General features: G+C 43.2%; 1 protein-coding gene across 1 annotated transcript in view; it reads left to right on the top strand.

Annotated features, from left to right (window-relative positions):
* The window catches only part of LOC124805680 (mucin-2-like), a 164166-nt gene extending 140879 nt beyond the window's left edge, over positions 1-23287 (top strand). The window contains exons 7-8 of the mRNA XM_047266248.1: positions 10999-18307; positions 21831-23287. Coding sequence (XP_047122204.1) covers positions 10999-18307; positions 21831-22216 — 7695 coding nt within the window. The 3' untranslated portion in view covers positions 22217-23287. The remainder of the gene's footprint in view (positions 1-10998; positions 18308-21830) is intronic.
* The last annotated feature ends 1573 nt before the right edge of the window (positions 23288-24860 follow it).

The following is a 24860-nucleotide window of genomic DNA, read 5'->3' as shown; positions in this document are numbered from 1 at the left end:
CAGAGATACGTACTGTGGGGGCTTGGTAACCAGCTACAATGGGGCAGCTGGGATGTTTGGGTTTGTGAATTTTAGGAAGTAGGTAGAAGGTAGGGGTGTGGGGTGTCGGTGGGGTCAGGAGGTTGATGGAATCAGGCAAAAGGTTTTGTAGTTGCTTTCTAGTTGTTTTCTAGTTCACCTTTATCTCTCCCAATATATTTTTATTTTTATTTTCATTTTAGCCTCATGTTACACTTTCCACCTTCTAAATACCATGTCACCCTCACAACATCCCCACAATGACCACATCAAGTGTTATTTACATTCCCTCTGCAAACATGCCTTCGCCCTAGCCACATTATGCTCCCATATTTTATTTACTCAGGCTTGTCTGACATTTGGCATTACCCCCAAAGGCCTCACACTTAAGGTTCCCCTCTCTGGCTGTAACCCTTCTTTCCATCAGTCCCTATACCAGTTCCAAACCAAACAATCCATAGCCCTCACCCGCCTAATCCTTCACCTACACATCAACTCAGCCAATGAATGGGATGTTTGGGTTTGTAAATTTTAGGACATAGGTAGAAGGTAGGGGTGCGGGGTGTCGGTGGGGTCAGGAGGTTGATGGAGTCGGGTGAAAGGTTTTGTAGGGGGCCTAAGCTTCTGAGGATTCCTTGAAGCTTTGCCTGGACATCAGGAATGAGATTACCATGGCAAACTTTGTATGCAGTTTTGTCTGAAAGCTGATGCAGTCCCTCAGCCACATACTCCTGACGATCAAGTACCACGGTCGTGGAACCCTTGTCAGCCAGAAGAATGATGATGGATCGGTCAGCCTTCAGATCACGGATAGCCTGGGCTTCAGCTGTGATAATGGTGGGTCTAGGATTAAGGTTTTTCAAGAAAGATTGAGAGGCAAGGCTGGAATTGAGAAATTCCTGGAAGGTTGGAGAGGGTAATTTTGAGGAAGAGGAGGTGGGTCCCACTGTGATGTAGGATGGAACTGTTCCAGGCAGGGTTCAATGTGGATAGTGTCTTGGGGAGTTGGATCATTAGGAGTAGGATTAGGATTATTTTTCTTCGTGGCAAAGTGACATTTCCAGCAGAGACTATGAGTGTAGGACAGTAAATCTTTGACGAGGGCTGTTTGGATGAATCTGGTAGTAGGGCTGAAGATGAAGGTGAAGGACAGAGGTTTCGGATTGGGAGAGAGGTTTGGAGGAAAGGTTAACTACTGATTTAGGGTGTTGTGGTTCCAGATTGTGTTGATTAGAATTTTGGGGTTTTGGGGGGAGTGGAGCTGGAAGTGGGAGATTGAGTAGATGGGAGAGACTGCGTCTGTGTGCAATGAGAGGAGGTTGAGGTTTGTTGGAAAGGTTGTGGAGGGTGAGTGAGTTGCCTTTCTGGGGGTGGGAAACCAGGAGATTGAATAGTTTTTTGAGGTGGAGGGTGGCATGCTGTTCTAATTTGTGGTTGGCCTGTAGGAGGATGCTCTGAACAGCCGGTATGGATGTGGGAGAGGAAAGATTGAGGACTTTGATTACGGATAGGAGTTGACGGGTGTGTTCATTGGCTGAGTTGATGTGTAGGTGAAGGATTAGGCGGGTGAGGGCTATGGATTGTTTGGTTTGGAACTGGTATAGGGACTGATGGAAAGAAGGGTTACAGCCAGAGATGGGAACATTAAGTGTGAGGCCTTTTGGGGTAATGCCAAATGTCAGACAAACCTGAGTAAATAAAATATGGGAGCATAATGTGGCCAGGGCGAAGGAATGTTTGCAGAGGGAATGTAAATAACACTTGATGTGGTCATTGTGGGGATGTTGTGAGGGTGACATGGTATTTAGAAGGTAGAAAGTGTAACATGAGGCTAAAATGAAAATAAAAATAAAAATATATTGGGAGAGATAAAGGTGAACTAGAAAACAACTAGAAAGCAACTACAAAACCTTTTGCCTGACTCAATCAACCTCCTGACCCCACCGAAACCCCACACCCCCACCTTCTACCTACTTCCTAAAATCCACAAACCCAAACATCCCGGCCGCCCCATTGTAGCTGGTTACCAAGCCCCCACAGAACGTATCTCTGCCTACATAGATCAAAACCTTCAACCCATTATATGCAGTCTCCCATCCTTCATCAAAGACACCAACCACTTTCTCGAACGCCTGGAATCCATACCCAATCTGTAACCCCCGGAAACTATCCTTGTAACCATTGATGCCACTTCCTTATACACAAATATCCTGCACGTCCAGGACCTCACTGTGATGGAGCACTTCCTTTCACGCCGATCACCTGCTACCCTACCTAAAACCTCTTTCCTCATTACCTTAGCCAGCTTCATCCTTCTTCACTTTTGAAGGCCAGACATACCAACAATTAAAGGGAACAGCGATGGGTACAAGGATGGCCCCCTCGTATGCCAACCTATTGATGGGTCACTTAGAGGAAGCCTTCTTGGTTACCCAAGCCTGCCAATCCAAAGTTTGGTACAGATTTATTGATGACATCTTTGTGATCTGGACCCACAGTGAAGAACTCCAGAATTACCTCCCCCGCCTCAACTCCTTTGGTTCCATCAGTTTCACCCGGTCCTACTCCAAATCCCATGCCACTTTCCTCGATGTTGACCTCCATCTGTCCAATGGACAGCTTCACACATCCGTCCACGTCAAACCCACTAACAAGCAATAGTACCTCCATTATGACAGCTGCCACCCATTCCATATCAAACGGTCCCTTCCCTACAGCTTAAGTTTTTGTGGCAAACGTATCTGCTCCCGTCTTGAATCCCTGAACAATCACACCAATAACCTGAAAACAGCTTTCGCATCCCGCAACTACCCTCCCGACCTGGTACAGAAGCAAATAGCTAGAGCCACTTCCTCATCCCCTCAAACCCAGAACCTCTTACAGAAGAACCCCAAAAGTGCTCCACTTGTGACAGGATACTTTCCGGGACTGGATCAGACTCTGAATGTGGCTATCCAGCAGGGATACGGCTTCCTCAAATCCTGCCCTGAAATGAGATCTATCCTTCATGAAATCCTCCCCACTCCACCAAGAGTGTCTTTCCACCGTCCACCTAACCTTCGTAACCTCTTGGTTCATTCCTATGAAATCCCCAAACCACCATCCCTACCCTCTGGCTCCTACCCCTGTAACTGCGCCCGGTGTAAAACCTGTCCCATGCAGCCTCCCACCACCACCTACTCCAGTCCTGTAGCCCGGAAGGTATACACGATCAAAGGCAGAGCCACGTGTGAAAGTACCCAAGTGATTTACCAACTGATATGCCTACACTGTGAAGCCTTCTATGTGGGAATGACCAGCAACAAACTGTCAATTCACGTGAACGGAGACAGGCAGACAGTGTTTGTTGGTAATGAGGATCACCCTGTGGCTAAACATGCCTTGGTGCATGGCCAGCACATCTTGACACAGTGTTACACCATCCGGGTTATCTGGATACTTCGCACTGACACCAACCTATCCAGAACTCCAGAGATGGGAACTTGCCCTTCAGTATATTCTCTCTTCCCATTACCCACCAGGCTTCAACCTCCGCCCCTCATACCTCACCTGTCTTTCAACAACATCTTTGCCTCTGTACTTCCGCCTCAACTGACATCTCTGCCCAACCTCTTTGCATTTACATATGTCTGCCTGTGTCTGTATATGTGCGGATGGATGTGTGTGTGTGCGAGTGTATACCTGTCCTTTTTTCCCCCTAAGGTTAGTCTTTCTGCTCCCGGGATTGGAATGAGTCCTTACCCTCTCCCTTAAAACCCACATCCTTTCGTCTTTCCCTCTCCTTCCCTCTTTCCTGATGAAGCAACCATGGGTTGCAAAAGCTTGAATATTTGTGTGTGTGTTTGTGTGTTTTTTATTTTGTGTCTATCAACATACCAGCACTTTCTCGTTTGGTAAGTTAAAGCATCTTAGTTTTTTGTATATACACATATATATAAATATACACTAACAGATATACATACATATATATGTACATACATTTTTATAATTTGTTTGGATTTACTCACAGAGGTGTTTTATAACCAATCTCCTTCATAGTCCAACTGCATTTTCCCAGTATCTTACCAATTATGAATGTCTGTCATCTCCTGTACCTACTTCTGAACTTTTGACCTATATTATTATTCAATTTTATATCCCCACAAATTGTTACACCCCGTGTTGTATGTAGATAGACAGAATTCCACTTGTTACTCACTGACAAAGTTATCGTGGAAGACTACTTTTCTGCATTTTGGTAAGTGCATAATATTATTTTCTGAACATTAAAAGCAAGCTGCCAGTCTTTGTACCACTTTGAACTTGTACATTGTGTCCCTAACCTCTTTAGGTAGGTGACAGACAAGTTCCAAAATCAGGAATAATTGGCTCAAGCCCACTATGACCCAGAATGTATTGTGTCTGCACACTGAGCTTGAATGCATAACAATACCACACATTCATACAGTTCTTGAGTAGTCATCCGGATCAAAATCTCCAAGTTATTTCAGCAAACAGATTCTTTTCTATCTTCAGGTGGTTCCTAATGACTGTGGCTCCTATCGCTATCCATGCAGTCACCTCATTATAAAGGAATGATTTCCTTCTTCTCAGCTCAGTGCAGTGTTCCTTGCTTCACTCAGTTGTGGGCACTATCATGGTTAATTACACTGTCTTGGAGCCTCTTTTAACTCTTTTATTACATAATCCCGTAAGGCATTTTACACACACTTGTTCAATGGGCACAATCCATATACAACCAAGAGTCTTCCAACTGAGATGAAGCACCAGGAGACAACATTCCGAAGGAATGGTACAACGGCATGCAGATAAGGTATCCAATTACACAAGTTGTACCTACACAACAGCAGGATGTTAAAGAGGAGCACAGGTCACTAGTGTGTATCCCATTTGTTGGCAATACCACCAGAAAAGTCAGCAGACTCTTACAGCAACACAATGTCAGATGAGTATTTCGCCCACCCCCTATGACCTTGGCATGAATAGTTCTTTCCAAAGCCATGGACTGCAAAACCTTCTGCCAATGCTGCAAATCATACACTGGGAAAATTGTATGCATGCTGGAAGAGGGGTGCTATAAGCACAGACATCACAATGAAGTATGCAGAACCACCAAATCATTCTGGCTGACCTTAGTACTAAAGAATGGCCATTCTATAGATTATAACAAAATGAAAATCCTTACACAGTCTTCCTCTTTCTTTGACTGCGAGTTAATGAAGCCATTGAAATTAGGGCCAAAGTTGGACTAATTAACAAAGATACAACTGATTTAAGCAAGGAACCCTACACTGCACTGAGCAAAAGCAAATCATTCCTGTACAGTGAGGTCCAAAGCTGATGGTGATACTGCGGAGACACCGTATTTCATAGCTTGGCATCACCACTCTTTCACTATACACTGTGACGGCTGCACGGATAGTGCCAGGAGCACAGAGCCAATGTATATATGACACTGACATGAACAGAGCTGTGCACAGGAACCTCCAGAAAAAAATAACGAATCTGTTTATCAAAATAATGTGGAGAACTTGTGATGTGACCTGGGTAGACACTCAAGAATTCTGCAAGTGAGAAATATGCCAGACAACATCAGATGCAATACCGCTCTGTTTTCCTTGTGATGGTTTTACATATTGTTCTAAATAGAGTCTTTTGTTCTCCACCAGAGCAAATAGCTGCAGAACACTGAACCACCCACACACTTTGGTGATGCGGTTTGTCATCACTTAGAAATTGCCTCCCCTCTCTCTGGACTGGATTGGAATTCCAGGTCCCATCATAATATCTCATTCCACTCACTTTTTTTTATAATCACTACATATTTTTTACCTATGTGGGAACATGAAGACAGTTTTACAGTATGGAACTGAAGAGAACTGTTTATTAGGACATTGATAGGTATCAGATCAGACTTTATTGTTATCTTTTTTTTAATAGTGAGCTTTAATTCCATGCATTGTTTAATGCTTGTATAGACTCTTACAATGGTTAGTCTGAATAGATGCAGCTTTCCTTTTTTGTTGGACATCATTTATAGCACTAATTTTGCCAATGATATACTGTGCACTGTGGACGTTTCTGTTTGTATCAGGAAGATGTACTGCTACTGACAAAGAAAGTATAATAAATAGAGTTCTTTTCTTCTTCCTTTTCACTCTGATAAATTACAGATATGCTTCACAAAAACAGAAGAAAAATGAGGATAATGGAATGTAGCCGAATTAAATTAGGTGATGCTGAGCAAATTACATTAGGAAATGAGACACTTAAAGGAGTAAATGAGTTTTGCTATTTGAGCAGCAAAATAAACTGATGATGGCTGAAGAAGAGAGGATATAAAATGTAGACTAGCGATGGCAAGGAAAGCATTTCTGACGCAGAGAAATTTCTTAACATTGAGTATAGATTTCATTGTCAGGAAGTCTATTTTGAAAGTATTTGTACGAAATGCAGCCATGTATGGAAGTGAAACATGGATGATAAACAGTTTAGACAAGAAGAGAATAGAAGCTTTTGACATGTGGTATTACATAATAATGCTGAAAATTATATGGGTAGATCATGTAACCAATGAGGAGGTACTGAATAGAATTGGGGAGAAGAGGAATTTGTGGCACAACTTGACTCGAAGACGGGATTTGTTGGTAGGACACATTTTGAGGCATCATGGCATCACAAATTTAGTACTGGAGGCAAGTGTGGAGGGTAAAAATCACAGAGGGAGACCAAGAGATGAATACACTAAACAGATACAGGATGTAGGTTGCAGTAGTTACTTGGAGATGAAGCAGCTTGCACAGGATAAACCAACATGGAGTGCAGCACCAAACCAGTCTTTAGACTGAGGACCACAACAACAACAACAGCAACAACAACATGCTTCACACATCCATGACTACTGGAGGATTCAAGTAGGAAGAGGCCAATAATGACAAGAGAACTTCCTTCCTTTACTTAATCTAAACATGCTGCACACACAGAGGCCATACTACTTCTAATTTTAGTGTTAGAAATATAAACCAATTACACAAACATAGGAGAACAACTGAAGAAATAATGGTAGTAGTAGGCAGATGAGGTAGTTTACAACAATATGAAACAAGAAAGTTTGGAAACTAAGAACTAATCAATACAGGACAAATTGTTGTGTAATGATTGTGGGGATGTACCTCTTCAGATAGCTTCCAAACAATTTTGGCCAAGAAATGAACATTAATACCTTTAAGCACACAGCCGGGACAATAGTGGAGAAAAATCCATTTATTCCATAAACGAATTATTTGGTTTACTGGGAGGAAAATCCACAAGTGACAGCACACAAAAGCAAGAAAACAGAATTAACTCTCATTCAGTTTTGATAAACAATACAAATGTACATAAATTCAAACATAAGGAAATTGGTGATAAAAATGTAAAGAAGAACTTAATACACTGTAAAAAGTCATCTGCCTATTATGCTACAATATGTTGTGTATATACTCTAAGTTGTAGAGTATACTTTTTAAATGTCACTGTACAATCAAAATGTGGGTTATATGTAAACAAACAATATGTATAATATCTAGTGGCCGAATGAATATGGATAGACATACTCACCAAGTGATGGTGGAACACACACCTAGAAAAATGTTATAATTAGGCAAGCTTTCTAAGCCAGTGGCTCCTTCTTCAGGCAGAAGTGTTGAAGGGAAAGGAAGAGGGATGAAGGAAAAGGATTGGAGAGGTCTCGGAAAAGGGATAGATTTTGGAAAGCAATCTGCAGTCCTGGGTGACTTTTCGAAAATCTGCCCTTCTCCCAGACTTCTCCAGTCCTTTTCCTTCACCACTCTTCCTTCCCCTTCAACCCTTCTGCCTGAAGAAGGAGCCACTGGCTCCAAAAGCTTGCCTAATTATAACCTTCTTTTATGTGTGTATTCTGCCACCACTAGGTGAGTAGGTTTTTTATCCATTCTAATACATTATATCATCTACAATTGATTGTTTTATTTGGTACAGATGAAGTGAACACAGATATGATAAAGGCAGCAGGTATCCAAGGCATACACCGGCTGCATCGAATTCTCAATGCCACATGGGCAGATAACAAAATACCTGCGGATTGGAGCAAGGGTGTAATAATTCCCCTGTCTAAGAAAGGTAGCAGGCAGAAACCCAACAACTATAGAGGAATAATGCTACTGTCTCATGGGCTGAAAATACTTGAGAAGATCATATAAAAGAGACTGAGAAGTATCACAGAACCACAGCTGGAGGAGAAACAATATGGTTTCAGAAGTAACAGATCAACAATAGATCTAGCTCTTAGCACCCATATGTTGATGGAAAAGTATTGGGAGAAAGGCAAGAACCTGGTCATGTATTCCCTGATATAGAAACAGCCTATAATAGTGTTATAAGGGATACGATCTGGGAATGCCTGGGGAAAAAGAATGTGCCTGAAGGACTAATAAGAAAAATTCAGATGTTGTACACAGACTTTACTCACTGTGTACAAATTGGGGAAGGATGATCATCAAGGTTTGAGACCAAGAGTGGAGTTCAGCAAGGAAGTGCACTGTCCCCACTATTATTCATCACTGTTATTGATACTACAATGAAGAATGTCAAGAAAAAGTCAGGTGAACTGAATGCATTTGCCTTTGCTGATGACATCATGATATGGGGTGATACTGAAGAGGAAGTACAGATGAGACTCAATGAATGGAAATCTCAGTCCCAGAAATATAACCTCAACATCAGCAAGACTAAGACAGTGGTGATGGCAGTCAACAGAGATGGACAACCAGCAAGTGTAAAACTAGGGAACCACAACTAGAGTGTGTGGACAGTTTTCCGTAACTTGGAAGTGTAATCTCCAGTGATAATTTGGTCAGAAATGAAATCACCAGCAGAGTACAAAAAGGACCACTGAATTCTACCACCAAGTATGATCATTTGTATGTGGGATGACTTGATGCCAAAATCAGCCAAACTGAAGATGTTTAATAGCTATTTCATACCAATATTGACCTTTGGTATTGAAACATGTACCCTCACAAAAAGAGAATCATCAAGGCAGCAACCATCAGAGATGAAATTTCTTAGATCCACCATCCAGAAGACCAAGATGGACAAGTTAAGGAATGAGGGGGTGAGGAAAGAAGCCAGAATAAAGACATCCCCAATAGATCAAATCAGCACACCTAGACTTCGATGGTATGGACCTGTGATGAGAATGGAGCCAACTAGAACAGCCAAAATAAATTGAAAAGACAGGTGGATGGGAAAAGACCTCAAGGAAGACCTCAAACCTGATGGATGGACTTGAGTAAGGCTGATCTAGTGACCAGAGGATGGACATTGGATGATGATCTCCGTGAACAGGTGTATTTGGACAGGATGAAGTAGAAGAGGCTCATTACCAGTACCCAGGAAACTGGAACTATATATATATATATATATATATATATATATATATATATATATATAATAGAGGGAAACATTCCATGCGGGAAAAACATATCTAAAAACAAAGATGATGTAACTTACCAAACAAAAGCGCTGGCATGTCGATAGACACACAAACAAACACAAACATACACACAAAATTCAAGCTTTCGCAACCAACGGTTGCTTCATCAGGAAAGAGGGAAGGAGAGGGAAAGACAAAAGGATGTGGGTTTTAAGGGAGAGGGTAAGGAGTCATTCCAATCCCGGGAGCGGAAAGACTTACCCTAGGGGGAAAAAAGGACAGGTATACACTCGCACACACACATATCCATCCGCACGTACAAAGACACAAGGTTGTGTGTGTATATATCAAAAAACAAAGGTGATGTGACTTACCAAACAAAAGCGCTGGCAGGTCGAAAGACACACAAACAAACACAAACATACACACAAAATTCAAGCTTTCGCAACAAACTGTTGCCTCATCAGGAAAGAGGGAAGGAGAGGGAAAAATGAAAGGATGTGGGTTTTAAGGGAGAGGGTAAGGAGTCATTCCAATCCCGGGAGCGGAAAGACTTACCTTAGGGGGAAAAAAGGACGGGTATACACTCGCGCACACACACACACACACACACACACACACACACACACACACACACACACACACACATATCATCAGGAAAGATGAGGCAACAGTTTGTTGCGAAAGCTTGAATTTTGTGTGTATGTTTGTGTTTGTTTGTGTGTCTATCGACCTGCCAGCGCTTTCGTTCGGTAAGTCACCTCATCTTTGTTTATATATATATATGTATATATATATATATATATGTGTGTGTGTGTGTGTGTGTGTGTGTGTGTGCGTGTGTGTGTGTGTGTGTGTGTGTGTGTGTGTGTGTGTGTGTGTATTGCGTGCACACATATTACCACCATAGAAATTAACTCTCACAAAAGTCTACAGACAAAAACTATCATAACAGGCATTTAAGGGGAATAACTGAGCTCAAATTAAAAAGTTCCATTGGCCATCAGAACATTTGTGCTGTATTAATTACCAAATACTCTTATAGGTTAAATTATCACCAGAATCAATATCATAATTGCTGCTATCCAGAATTGCAATGGAAAAAAGATTACAAGATTCCATCTTTGACAAGCAAAAATTACATGTGAAATCAAAATACAAATGTATTGAACTTCACAATAAGTCATTTGATAATTCAGTGTCAACTAATTTAATGATGTTGAAGGGAACTTTAACCTGGAAGCAAATTATAAGCTCTGGATGATCATTTAAAATAACAGTATGCCTTACTGCAAAATAATCCAACTCCAGCTTCCCAAAGCAGTAAGACAAACGATTATGTATTTCAACAACATAGGAATTAGTACTACACATATCATAGTGATCATACGAGATGAAGTCACTATAACAAATTATAAATTAAAAAACCAGTATTAAGATAACAAGTAAAATTCAGGGATATTCACCTTTTAGTTCCTCTAACTAGTGCCTTCACTAACTGTAAGAATTTATTTGTTTTATTCCAGATATGCTCCGGACAATGCACTGGGAAGTGTCAAGAAACCCAGGTAACAACAGTACAAACAGAGTTACCACCAAATTGCTACCCTGGTGCCACAGATCCTCGATGCCCCATCCCAACTACCCAGCAAATTCCAACGACACCATCACGATGTTATCCAGGTTCACTAGACCCTAGATGCCCTCAAACACCTACAACCACAACTCAAAGACCTCAATGCTACCCAGGATCTACAGACCCCAGATGTCCACAATTCACTACTACGACTACTACCCCCTACCCAAGATGTTTCCCAGGATCTACAGATCCCAGATGTCCGAAACAAACAGCTACAACTTCAACACAACCTCCTTTGCGCTGCTTTCCGGGATCTCTAGATCCCAGGTGCCCAAAAACAACAACATTTGCACCACAAACCACCACAGCCAAACTTGTTTGCTATCCAGGCTCTACTGATCCAAGATGTCCAAGAACAACTACTCAGCCACCTACAAGACAACCATCATGTTATCCAGGATCACCAGATCCTCGATGCCCAGCAACAATCACCCCACCAGCGCGATGTTACCCAGGATCTACAGATCCCAGATGTCCAAGGCCTACTACTACAACTTCAACACAAACGCCTCTGCGCTGCTATCCAGGATCTCTTGACCCCAGATGCCCACAAACAACTACATTTGCACCACCAACTACCACTCACAAACCAGTTTGCTATCCCGGATCAACTGATCCAAGATGTCCGAGAACAACCACTACTTACCGACCAACTACTACTACAGAAAGGCCACTTGTCTGCTATCCGGGTTCTACAGATCCCCGATGCCCCAAACCTCCAACCACTCCTAGGTGCTATCCAGGCTCTACAGACCCACGCTGCCCACCACCACAAACAACACCAGCAATTCCTGTCTGTTATCCAGGGTCAACAGATCCACGCTGTCCTCAGACAACCTTGATACCCAGAACAAGTACTCCAGGTAGCACATACCTCCCACCTACCACGACTGAGAGGCCACTGGTCTGCTATCCAGGCTCTACTGACCCAAGATGTCCAAGACCAACCACTCAACCGCCTACTAGGCAACCATCTTGCTACCCAGGATCACTAGATCCTCGGTGCCCAACAACAACCACACCACCAGCACGGTGTTACCCAGGCTCTACAGATCCGAGATGCCCTAGACCCACCACTACAACTTCAACACAGCCCCCTCCACGCTGCTATCCTGGATCTCTTGACCCCAGGTGCCCAAAAACCACTGCATTTGTACCATCCACAACGACTGCTAGACCTCCCTGCTATCCAGGCTCCACCGATCCAAGGTGCCCCAAACCAACCACCACATATCGACCACCTACTACTACAGAACGCCCATTTGTTTGTTATCCTGGTTCTACAGATCTCCGTTGTCCAAGACCAACTACAACCTCAACTCCACCCCCACAATGCTACCCAGGATCTACAGATCCCAGATGTCCTAAAACAACTACCACCACCCCTCCACCAAGATGTTTCCCAGGATCTACGGACCCAAGATGTCCTAAACCAATCACTACCACGACCACAACAACTCCATTACGCTGTTATCCAGGCTCTCTAGATCCTCGGTGTCCACAGACTACAACATATGCACCACCTACCACTACTCCAAGACTTGTTTGTTATCCTGGTTCAACTGACCCTAGGTGTCCCAGACCTACCACCACATACCGACCACCTACTACAACAGAGCGACCACTTGTTTGTTATCCTGGTTCAACTGATCCTCGTTGTCCAAAACCTCCCACAACACCAAGGTGCTTCCCAGGTTCGACTGATCCAAGATGTCCACCACCATATACAACACCAAGCACACCTGTGTGTTACCCAGGATCGTCAGATCCACGCTGTCCACAAACGACCACGAGACCTAGAACAAGTACTCCAGGTAGCACATACCTCCCACCACCTACAACTATTAAGCCTCCAGTCTGCTACCCAGGCTCAACTGATCCAAGATGTCCAAGAACAACAACTCAGCCACCTACAAGACAACCATCTTGTTACCCAGGATCACCAGATCCCCGATGCCCTGCAACAACCAACCCACCAGTGCGATGTTACCCAGGATCTACAGATCCCAGATGTCCAAGGCCTACTACTACAACTTCAACACAACCCCCACCACGCTGCTATCCTGGATCTCTTGATCCCAGGTGCCCACAAACAACTACATTTGCACCACCTACCACCACTCGCAAACCAGCTTGCTATCTGGGATCAACTGATCCAAGGTGCCCAAGAACAACCACTACTTACCGACCAACTACTACTACTGAAAGGCCACGTGTTTGCTATCCAGGTTCTACAGATCCCCGATGTCCCAAACCTCCAACCACTCCTAGGTGTTATCCAGGCTCTACAGACCCACGCTGCCCACCACCACAAACAACACCAGCAACTCCTGTCTGTTATCCAGGTTCAACAGATCCACGCTGTCCTCAGACAACTTTGATACCCAGAACAAGTACTCCAGGTAGCACATACCTCCCACCACCAACAACTATTAAGCCTCCAGTCTGCTACCCAGGCTCAACTGACCCAAGATGTCCAAAACCAACCACCCAACCACCTACTAGGCAACCATCTTGCTACCCGGGATCACTAGATCCTCGGTGCCCAACAACAACCACACCACCAGCACGGTGTTACCCAGGCTCTACAGATCCGAGATGCCCTAGACCCACCACTACAACTTCAACACAACCTCCTCCACGCTGCTATCCTGGATCTCTTGACCCCAGATGCCCAAAAACCACTGCATTTGTACCATCCACAACAACTGCTAGACCTCCCTGCTATCCAGGCTCAACTGATCCAAGGTGCCCCAAACCAACCACCACATATCGACCACCTACTACTACAGAACGCCCACTTGTTTGTTATCCTGGCTCAACAGATCCTCGCTGTCCACGACCTACCACAAGGCCAACTACCCCAGGTAGCACTTACCTACCACCAATTACAACAACTGTGCGACAACCTACCTGTTACCCAGGTTCTCTTGATCCCCGTTGCCCAAGACCAACTACAACCTCAACTCCACCCCCACGATGCTACCCAGGATCTACAGATCCCAGATGTCCTAAAACAACTACCACCACCCCTCCACCAAGATGTTTCCCAGGATCTACGGACCCAAGATGTCCTAAACCAATCACTACCACGACCACAACAACCCCACTACGCTGTTACCCAGGCTCTCTAGATCCTCGGTGTCCACAGAGTACAACATATGCACCACCTACCACTACTCCAAGACTTGTTTGTTATCCTGGTTCAACTGACCCTAGGTGTCCCAGACCTACCACTACATACCAACCACCTACTACAACAGAGCGACCACTTGTATGTTATCCTGGTTCAACTGATCCTCGTTGTCCAAAACCTCCCACAACACCAAGGTGCTTCCCAGGTTCGACTGATCCAAGATGTCCACCACCATATACAACACCAAGCACACCTGTGTGTTACCCAGGATCGCCAGATCCACGCTGTCCACAAACGACCACGAGACCTAGAACAAGTACTCCAGGAAGCACATATCTCCCACCACCTACAACTATTAAGCCTCCAGTCTGCTACCCAGGCTCAACTGATCCAAGATGTCCAAGAACAACTACTCAGCCACCTACAAGACAACCATCTTGCTACCCTGGATCACCAGATCCCAGATGCCCAGCAACAACCACCCCACCAGCTAGATGTTACCCAGGATCTACAGATCCCAGATGTCCAAGGCCTACTACTACAACTTCAACACAACCCCCACCACGCTGCTATCCTGGATCTCTTGATCCCAGGTGCCCACAAACAACTACATTTGCACCACCTACCACCACTCGCAAACCAGTTTGCTATCCAGGATCGACTGATCCAAGGTGCCCAAGGACAACGACTACTTACCGACCAACTACTACTACTGAAAGGCCACTTGTTTGCTATCCGGGTTCTACAGATCCCCGATGTCCCAAACCTCCAACCACTCCTAGGTGCTATCCAGGCTCTACAGACCCACGCTGCCCACCACCACAAACAACACCAGCAACTCCTGTCTGTTATCCAGGTTCAACAGATCCACGCTGTCCTCAGACAACTTTGATACCCAGAACAAGTACTCCAGGTAGCACATACCTCCCACCAACAACAACTCTTAAGCCTCCAGTCTGCTACCCAGGCTCAACTGATCCAAGATGTCCAAGAACAACTACTCAGCCACCTACAAGACAACCATCATGCTACCCAGGATCACCAGATCCCCGATGCCCAACAACAGCTACCCCACCAGCACGATGTTACCCAGGATCTACAGATCCCAGATGTCCAAGGCCAACTACTACACCTTCAACACAACCCCCTCTACGCTGCTATCCTGGATCTCTTGACCCCAGGTGCCCAAAAACCACTGCATTTGTACCATCCACAACAACTGCTAGACCTCCCTGCTATCCAGGCTCAACTGATCCAAGGTGCCCCAAACCGAGCACCACATATCGACCACCTACTACTACAGAACGCCCACTTGTTTGTTATCCTGGTTCTACAGATCCCCGTTGTCCAAAACCTCCTACAACACCAAGATGTTTTCCTGGCTCAACAGATCCTCGCTGTCCACAACCCACCACAAGGCCAACTTCCCCAGGTAGCACTTACCTACCACCAATTACGACAACTGTGCGACAACCTACCTGTTACCCAGGTTCTCTAGATCCCCGTTGCCCAAGACCAACTACAACCTCAACTCCACCCCCACGATGCTACCCAGGATCTACAGATCCCAGATGTCCTAAAACAACTACCACCACCCCTCCACCAAGATGTTTCCCAGGATCTACGGACCCAAGATGTCCTAAACCAATCACTACCACGACCACAACAACTCTATTACGCTGTTATCCAGGCTCTCTAGATCCTCGGTGTCCACAGACTACAACATATGCGCCACCTACCACTACTCCAAGAATTGTTTGTTATCCTGGTTCAACTGACCCTAGGTGTCCCAGACCTACCACCACATACCGACCACCTACTACAACAGAGCGCCCACTTGTTTGTTATCCTGGTTCAACTGATCCTCGTTGTCCAAAACCTCCCACAACACCAAGGTGCTTCCCAGGTTCGACTGATCCAAGATGTCCACCACCGTATACGACACCAAGTACACCGGTGTGTTACCCAGGATCGCCTGATCCACGCTGTCCACAAACGACCACGAGACCTAGAACAAGTACTCCAGGTAGCACTTACCTTCCACCACCTACAACTATTAAGCCTCCAGTCTGCTACCCAGGCTCAACTGATCCAAGATGTCCAAGAACAACTACTCAGCCACCTACAAGACAACCATCTTGTTACCCTGGATCACCAGATCCCAGATGCCCAGCAACAACCACCCCACCAGCTAGATGTTACCCAGGATCTACAGATCCCAGATGTCCAAGGCCTACTACAACAACTTCAACACAACCCCCTCCACGCTGCTATCCTGGATCTCTTGATCCCAGGTGCCCACAAACAACTACATTTGCACCACCAACCACCACTCGCAAACCAGTTTGCTATCCAGGATCGACTGATCCAAGGTGTCCAAGAACAACCACTACTTACCGACCAACTACTACTACTGAAAAGCCACCTGTTTGCTATCCAGGTTCTACAGATCCCCGTTGTCCAAAACCTCCTACAACACCAAGATGTTTTCCTGGTTCAACAGATCCCCGCTGTCCACAACCTACAACAAGGCCAACTACTCCAGGTAGCACTTACCTACCACCAGTTACCACAACTGTACGACAACCCATCTGTTATCCAGGTTCTCTAGATCCCCGTTGTCCAAGACCAACTACAACCTCAACTCCACCCCCACGATGCTACCCAGGATCTACAGATCCCAGATGTCCTAAAACAACTACCACCACCCCTGCACCAAGATGTTTCCCAGGATCTACAGATCCAAGATGTCCTAAACCAATCACTACCACAACCACAACAACTCCATTACGCTGCTTCCCTGGATCTTTAGATCCTCGCTGCCCACAGACTACAACATATGCACCACCTACCACTACTCCAAGACTTGTTTGTTATCCTGGTTCAACTGATCCTCGTTGTCCAAAACCTCCCACAACACCAAGGTGCTTCCCAGGTTCAACTGATCCAAGGTGTCCACCACCGTATACAACACCAAGCACGCCTGTGTGTTACCCAGGCTCGCCAGATCCACGTTGTCCACAAACGACCACGAGACCTAGAACAAGTACTCCAGGAAGCACTTACCTCCCACCACCTACAACTATTAAACCTCCAGTCTGCTACCCAGGCTCAACTGATCCCAGATGTCCAAGAACAACTACTCAGCCACCTACGAGACAGCCATCATGTTACCCAGGTTCACTGGACCCTCGATGCCCTAGGCCAACAACAACCACAACAAGAACCACTAGTCTTCAGTGCTACCCTGGCTCCTCTGATCCTAGGTGTCCACAAACTTCTACTCCTTACCCCATCCCCACAACAACTGTTAGACTTGTATGTTATCCTGGATCCTCCGACCCAAGATGTCCTAGGCCTACAACTACTACATTTTCGCCACCTCAATGCTATCCTGGCTCTCCAGATCCACGATGCCCACAAACCACTACTGAACGTGCTCCAATATGTTATCCAGGTTCACCTGATCCGCGGTGTCCTAAAATACCATCAATACCTACAACTATAGCACCACCTACATTTACAACACCATTCTACTGTCCATGTCTTACAGAACATCCTCCAGAATGTTTTCCAGGTAGTCTTGATCCAAGGTGTCCAACGACAACTAAGAAACCTATTTTACCTCCAATATGTTTTCCAGGTTCAAATGATCCTAGATGCCAAACTTCACCTCCGTACACAACCTCATCACCACTATGCTTCCCTGGGTCCCCAGATCCAAGATGCTCAACAGTACCTCGGACATCAACTCCTGGTCCAAGTTATTTACCACCTGTTGTCTCAACCACAGTTGGAGTAAAGCCAGAGGTACCATCTGGCTGCTATCCAGGGTCCCCAGACAAGAACTGTGCAGCTGACAGCACAATAAATATTGAAACAGATGTGAAACCCCCTAAATGTTTCCCTGGAACAGATGATGCAGACTGTTTTGATGGAGAAGATGGTTCTGCAATATTTCCTATAATAAGGACAACAACAAGGAAATCTGTACCAGTAGTTTCCAAGGATGACTTTCATGGAAAGGATCAAGATCCTAGATACCATGCATTCCATTCATGTAAGTCAACAAAGTTCATATTTTGTTTTAGATAAAATTTTTGTCTCTGCTTTTGTTTGTTTTGTGTGTGTGTGTGTGTGTGTGTGTGTGTGTGTGTGTGTGTGTGTGTGTGTGTGTGTGTGCGTGTGTGTGCAGCCACACACATGTGCATGTGCACATATGTGCATACTCATGTGTGTACAGTTCAATCCTCAGCTCTGAAAATCATTCATGTGGTTCTTTATGCAGTTGATGCCACTATCGTACACTTACGTGGTATTAGTATATGCAGAATTTAAAGAAATACCCTATTGATCTCTACTGTCCTGCTACAAACAGAATAGAAACATTAATAGTGAAAGTAACTGAGTGCTGTGATCCATGTTCAAGTGTAGATCCCAGGTTACATAAGGTACATCTTCACAGTCAAAAGAGCAAGGCTAATCAAATCTCCACCCAAAAGTTGAAGCTGCCAGATGGTTAATATTTCCAGTCCAAAACAGAATCACAGGAAATCCAAAAATCACAGCAGAACAATGAATAGCATCTTAATGCGGCCTAAGTCTCAACACAATTTGTGCCAGTTATGCCTGTAGTCTTTTAGTGAGGATACAAAAACCCTCCCTCTTTAATTATCACATGGTGCTAAAAATGCCCTGATATGGACTGATGACTTAGGAACAAAGTGAGCTAGGATCTCTATCAAAGTATCACTTTTTTTCAGGATTAGCCAGTTGTACAGGGTGGGGGTATCAAGTACAACCAAATCATTAACTACCAGCCAGAACATTACCCCTTCTGACCTACTATTGATATAAACATGCCCAGGCGATAGCACTGTCACCTGGTGAGGAATGACTGCTAGTCAGACACATGCACAGTGCATGTAGTATCAGTGAGCGGGATGTCCGTGTGCAGAATGGGGAAGACATGCAATCTAACTTAATTTGACCGAGGGCAGATTGTTATGGCCTGGAAACTTGGCTCAAGCATTTTGGAAACTGCATGACTTGAATGTTTGAGGAGTGCTGTGGTGAACATCTTCAACATGTAGTGAAACCAAATCCAGATACCGTGGGGTTGCACGGCCTTCCCTCATTACAGATGCCGGATGTTGTAGGCTGGGCAGACTGGTAAAACAGGGCAGGTAGCGAACTGTGGTGGAACTAACATCATGCCGGATGTTGTAGGCTGGGCAGACTGGTAAAACAGGACAGGTAGCAAACTGTGGCGGAACTAACATCAGACTTTAATGCTGGGCAAGGTACAAGTATGTCTGAACATGCAGTGCACCAAACACTCATACAATGGGCCCTCACAATCAGCAACCCTGACTGAAATGGCATTTGACCATTGGCACTGGACATTGGTGCAGTGGCAGAGCACTGTGTGGTCTAATGAATCCCAATATCTTCTTTATTATACTGATGGGAGGGCGCAAACCCATTGTGTTCCAGGGGAACCACTCCTTAACACTTGTACTGCAGGGTGGAAACAATCTAGCAGCTGCTCCATAGTGCTCTTGTGAACATTCATGTGGGCATTCATGGGTCCAGTGGAGCTCATGCAAGGCATCATGATGACCAAGGAGTATCAGGCACCAGATACAGACCACATATGCCCAGTCAGGACAATCATGTTTCCCAATAGAAACGGCATTTTTCAACAAGATAATGCACCACATCACAAGGCCAGGAGTGTGACGGCGTGGTTCAAGGAACACAGTGGTAAGTTCCAATTGATGTGATGGCCCACAACTCACCAGATCTGAAGCTAATTGAAGACATCTGGGATTTGTTTGAACTTAGCATAAGAGCTCGTTGACTCCCTCTCTGGAATTTACGGGAATTAGATGACTTGTGCCTGCAGATGTGGAGCCAACTCCCTCCAGGGACCTACCATGGCCTCATTGCTTCTATGCCACGACATGTTGCCACTGTTATTTGTATCAAAAGTGTACCTGTGAAGTCTGTGTGTCAGGTGTGGCACTGGAGGTGGAATAGGTGTCGCCTCTGCTCAGATGAACACTATCTGCACAGAGAATTAAGATTGTTGCTATGGACTGCAGAGGTTATAATAATGAGAAGGTGTAGGTGATGGTGCTGGCCTAGACAAATACCTGGCAGCACTTCAAGGAGGTAGGCAATGATATATGAATGTTGAAGCCATAGATGGTGCTGGCCTAGACAAATACCTGGTGGCACTGCAGGGAGGTAGGCAATGATATATGGGTTTTGGGACATAGATCAGTGTTGCTGAAGTTGTGGGTTCTGTCTGGAGACATAGCAGCAGAATCCCATGGCAGACTAGCTGGTCTAGATCAATCATGACTTCAGACGTATGATGTCCTACCCTATCACTGACAAAACCCTTGGTCCACTCACAGTGCAAGGTGCAAGGCCAGACATATGAACCCACACCATAACGAGAGTTATTTATTTGTTGATTACATACTGGCATTTGCATTGTCACAATTAAATTATTATGTGTGTGGAGTTGACAGCTAAATATCATACAGAGGATTCCTTGAGGATCTTGCCATACTTTCATATATATGCAAGTAGATTATAAGTGATGTTCTTGTGGAGGCTCAATCATAGTATTAGGTAAAAAGTCAGTTATTTGCACTTGTGCAAAATTTTTTATTCATATCTCATAGACAAACTGCAAGAAATTGGGAATCTTGAGAAATTTAAAAATAATTTCACTACAGAAAAGTTTTTTTCTCTGTAAATAAGGCCCATTCATACAAATAATAAGTATTATCTTTCAAAAATCATCTGTATATCATCCTGGTTGTTATATTTGCACAAACAGTTCACCAGTAGCAGAATAATGTTCATGGAAAAGCAGTATCATTTTTCACTGTTCCTCATTTTTAGGTAATTATATATGTGCATCATTAACTGCATGTGTGTGTGGGGGGGGGGAAGGGGGGAGGAGGGAGAGGGAGAGAGAGAGAGAGAGAGAGAGAGAGAGAGAGAGAGAGAGAGAGACAGAGTGTGCTCTTGCGTGATGCCTGCAGATAATCATCACAAATTCTCATCCATGCTAAGGAGTATTGGACATTTCTTTAAATATTCAAATAAGTTTCCATGAGTATCTAATCTGCAGAGACACACCAACTGTTATACATTTCTGTGACTGTGATGTAAAGTTTATGATATGATTTAGACATTTTGTGTGCTCAAATAATAAACTGTGTAAAATCAACAACAAAATCGAAATGTAAATCTTTCTACTTAGCTTGGAGTTGGCAGATCACATGAATACTGAGCAGCAGTTTACATAAAAAGCAAGTCCTTTTTGTTGTGATGCAGTCATTACATGTACATACCTAAGTGAATAATACATGACAGTGGAATATTCTAGTAAAACATCATCCATAAATACATAACTATTTTTGGTATATGAGGGACAGTAAGAAAGTTAATCCTTATAAACAGCATTAGGTTTTTATGTATGTTTATATACCTTTTATTAATATATGTTTTCATGAGAAACTGCTTCAAGAATGATGTCTAAATTACAGTACTTTCCACAGGGCTGTTTGAACCTCAAAAAATTGGTCGCAGGCGTAAAATTTTTCATCGCAGCATTGATGAAGAAAACATTTCTCAAACACATCACGTGACCAAACGGGAAGTTGAGCAGCAAGTTGTTGCCATAACAATCGGAGTACGTGGGCTTATGGTTGGCACTGAAAATGATCTTCGGTCACATTCACTAGTTAAACGAGATCTTCAATATGATGTCCATCCTCAACAAGTTCAAGGAGAGCTCACAAATACATCAGTTACAATTGTAGCTACAGTTGCAGTAATAATTAGTGCAGTTGCAGCTGTTTCATACATTTTTTTAAGAATTCATAAATATCGCAACATACAGCGATCAGAAAGGGTTATAACAACTATGCCGGAACTGAAATAGCGAATTCAAATCAACAAATCTGTCTTTTCTAAGAGTTTCTACAAAGAAACACTCAAAAGTGCATCTTTTACTTTAACAATTTGTGGTATAAGTTATGTGTAATATTTATTCTCCATTATATGGAGCTTGTAGCCTGACTTACACCACAAATCCAGTACCTACATGTCTTCAAGAGAAAACTGGTTTTGTGCAAACACACAATAAATTTTTATATAAATTGTTCCTAAATTAAGCACAGACAGTGTGTATTTTATACATTATAGAAAAACAAAAATAATATTTTTATGTGTGGACACATTCATATGAGATAAAAGGCGATTATTGCAGATGTTTGATTGTGAAATTTTGATCAAATTGCTTCACTCTCAGGGAGTTTTCACAGAACAATAAAAATTTGTGCTCTTAGATAATAGCAGATAATACCTTCCATTACATATTGAGTTACTGATACACTCAATATTCAAATTATGATAAAAGTAATGCTTTTTATCCTACTTTTGCTCTACTAAATTGAAGTTTTTTAATCTGGCTGAGACAGTTCTTCAGCATTAAATAAGAAAGCTTTAAAAAGAATTGAAAGCAAAAAGCACAAATTAATGTCTCTAAAATTTATAGCAAGACTGTTTTGTCCTGAGCACAAATTAATATGGCAAACAAAAACTTCTCTAAACAACAGACATAAGACTGAACCTCTATGACAGATTAAATCTGTGCACCCAGGTACATTGGCTTCTGCTAAATGTTCACTAGCTACTGCTAACCCAGTGCCTCAGTTCTCTTCCTGAAAACTCTGAGCACATATGCATAAAATCAAGTTATGACCTCAATTTACTGAGGTGCTTCAGTCTCTCATGAAGGTTCACTCAAGTGCACACTTTGTGACATAATGGAATATTCATTCAGAAACTCTGACATAAACATTTGTTTCTCCACAATATTGTATACCTTAAGGAAACTGTATACTTGTGCCATTACTTAGCCAATTTTCAAATACAGAATTACAGTATCTAAGTGAAAAACCAGTTTTTTATTGCAACACATATAAAAATTTCATCAAATACTTAAATAAAATTGGTGACTCTGCTGTAATGTACTCATTTCTCCAGTTATACAAAAGTACCTTTGTTTACTAAGTATTTTGTAATACTTCCATTTTGCTGCAGTTCAAACAACCAAACCTCAAAAGTATTGCTGAAACAACTTAAACTCTACAATATCATATTTTCTTACCATAAGGAAGGCATGTTGAGCTGCAGACAAGCACAATTAACAGACACTTACACAAAGCTTTTCGCCACAGCCTTCATCAGCAAAAGAGAAACACAGATCATTCATACCCATTAGCAAGCACACCTCACACCAACTCTGGCAGCTTGGACCATAATGCCTTTAGCTGATGAAAGCTGTGGCTGAAAGCTTTGAGTAACTGTCCTTTAATTGTGCCTGCCTGCAATTTAATGTGTCTTCTTTAGAGTAAGTAGCAATCTATCTTTACCTGAATTGCTGATACCACTACCTGGAGTTTCCATTGTTTGATTTTACCATAGTTTCTTATTTGCGGTAAACTTAGTGGAAATAAAAATCCAACAAAGTTATATTTTATAATAAGTAAAGCTGCTGGTGACTCAAAAACTTAGTGCTCATTCTCTTCTTTCTGTGGGATAAATTTTAGATGTTCTCTCAGTAAATGTATTGTTGTTTCTTTTACATAGAAGCAAATATCAAGTGGAAAATGTCCTGACATCAACCTAAGAGTATTCCTGAGATTATGCTATCAACATTAGTTCAATGCACATTTCCTTTCTCTGTTATACATTCATTTCAGAAAACTCATATGAAAGGATACGTCAAAATACTAAAGAGAATGAGAGAACAATATTTCTTTACTTCCAGGATTATCCAGGGGCAAATGTTATGTCTGGAGCAGAAGGTAAGGAATGACAATGAATAGTCAGACCTACACATTCATAGAATGAAGGCAGTGGATACATAAGACACTTTTTCAGTGCAGCATCACATGCCAAAATTCAGCCGAGTGTTGAAGAACATGACACAACAAAGTTTTGAGTAATACTCAAATGGACAGGAACAAGACCACATTAAATGTTACCAGAAGTCTATGCAAATAGAGGTATTTTCCTCTGATGAAGCATTCCAATGTACCAAACTTTCAGTGATGGATGAGAGGATATTGTGGCAGCATCAGTAACTGTGCAAGTAGCCAGCACAAGATATAAAATATGAATTGCTGGTTTGTGAGAGAGTATTTATTATTTATATAGACTTTTGATCATTATTTTTCATAGTTTCTGGGTTTGAAGTGAGTGTTTACCCCAAACAGCTGAATATTGCACCTGCCACACCAACAAAGCATAATCTCACCATGGTGAACGATTCATGCTTTGAAACTTTAAGGTGAACAAAGAATAACACTAGATTTGGGTTTTCAACATGAGCCTATTTTGCCAATGTTGCTGACCCCATACTCAGTGTGGATTTTTGTTTCATTTACATCTATCGCTGGATTTAGTCAACTATCATTTAATTACAGAGAGCTGCATTGCCAATCTGTCAACCTTGTCATCTGTACTGGTAAATGAGGAGTCAACTACGCCTGTACAGCAAATAGGAAACCACCTGGTGC

The sequence above is a fragment of the Schistocerca piceifrons genome, chromosome 7 (assembly GCF_021461385.2).
Source record: "Schistocerca piceifrons isolate TAMUIC-IGC-003096 chromosome 7, iqSchPice1.1, whole genome shotgun sequence".
Lineage (NCBI taxonomy): Eukaryota > Metazoa > Arthropoda > Insecta > Orthoptera > Acrididae > Schistocerca > Schistocerca piceifrons.
This window is presented reverse-complemented; position numbering and strand designations above follow the sequence as displayed.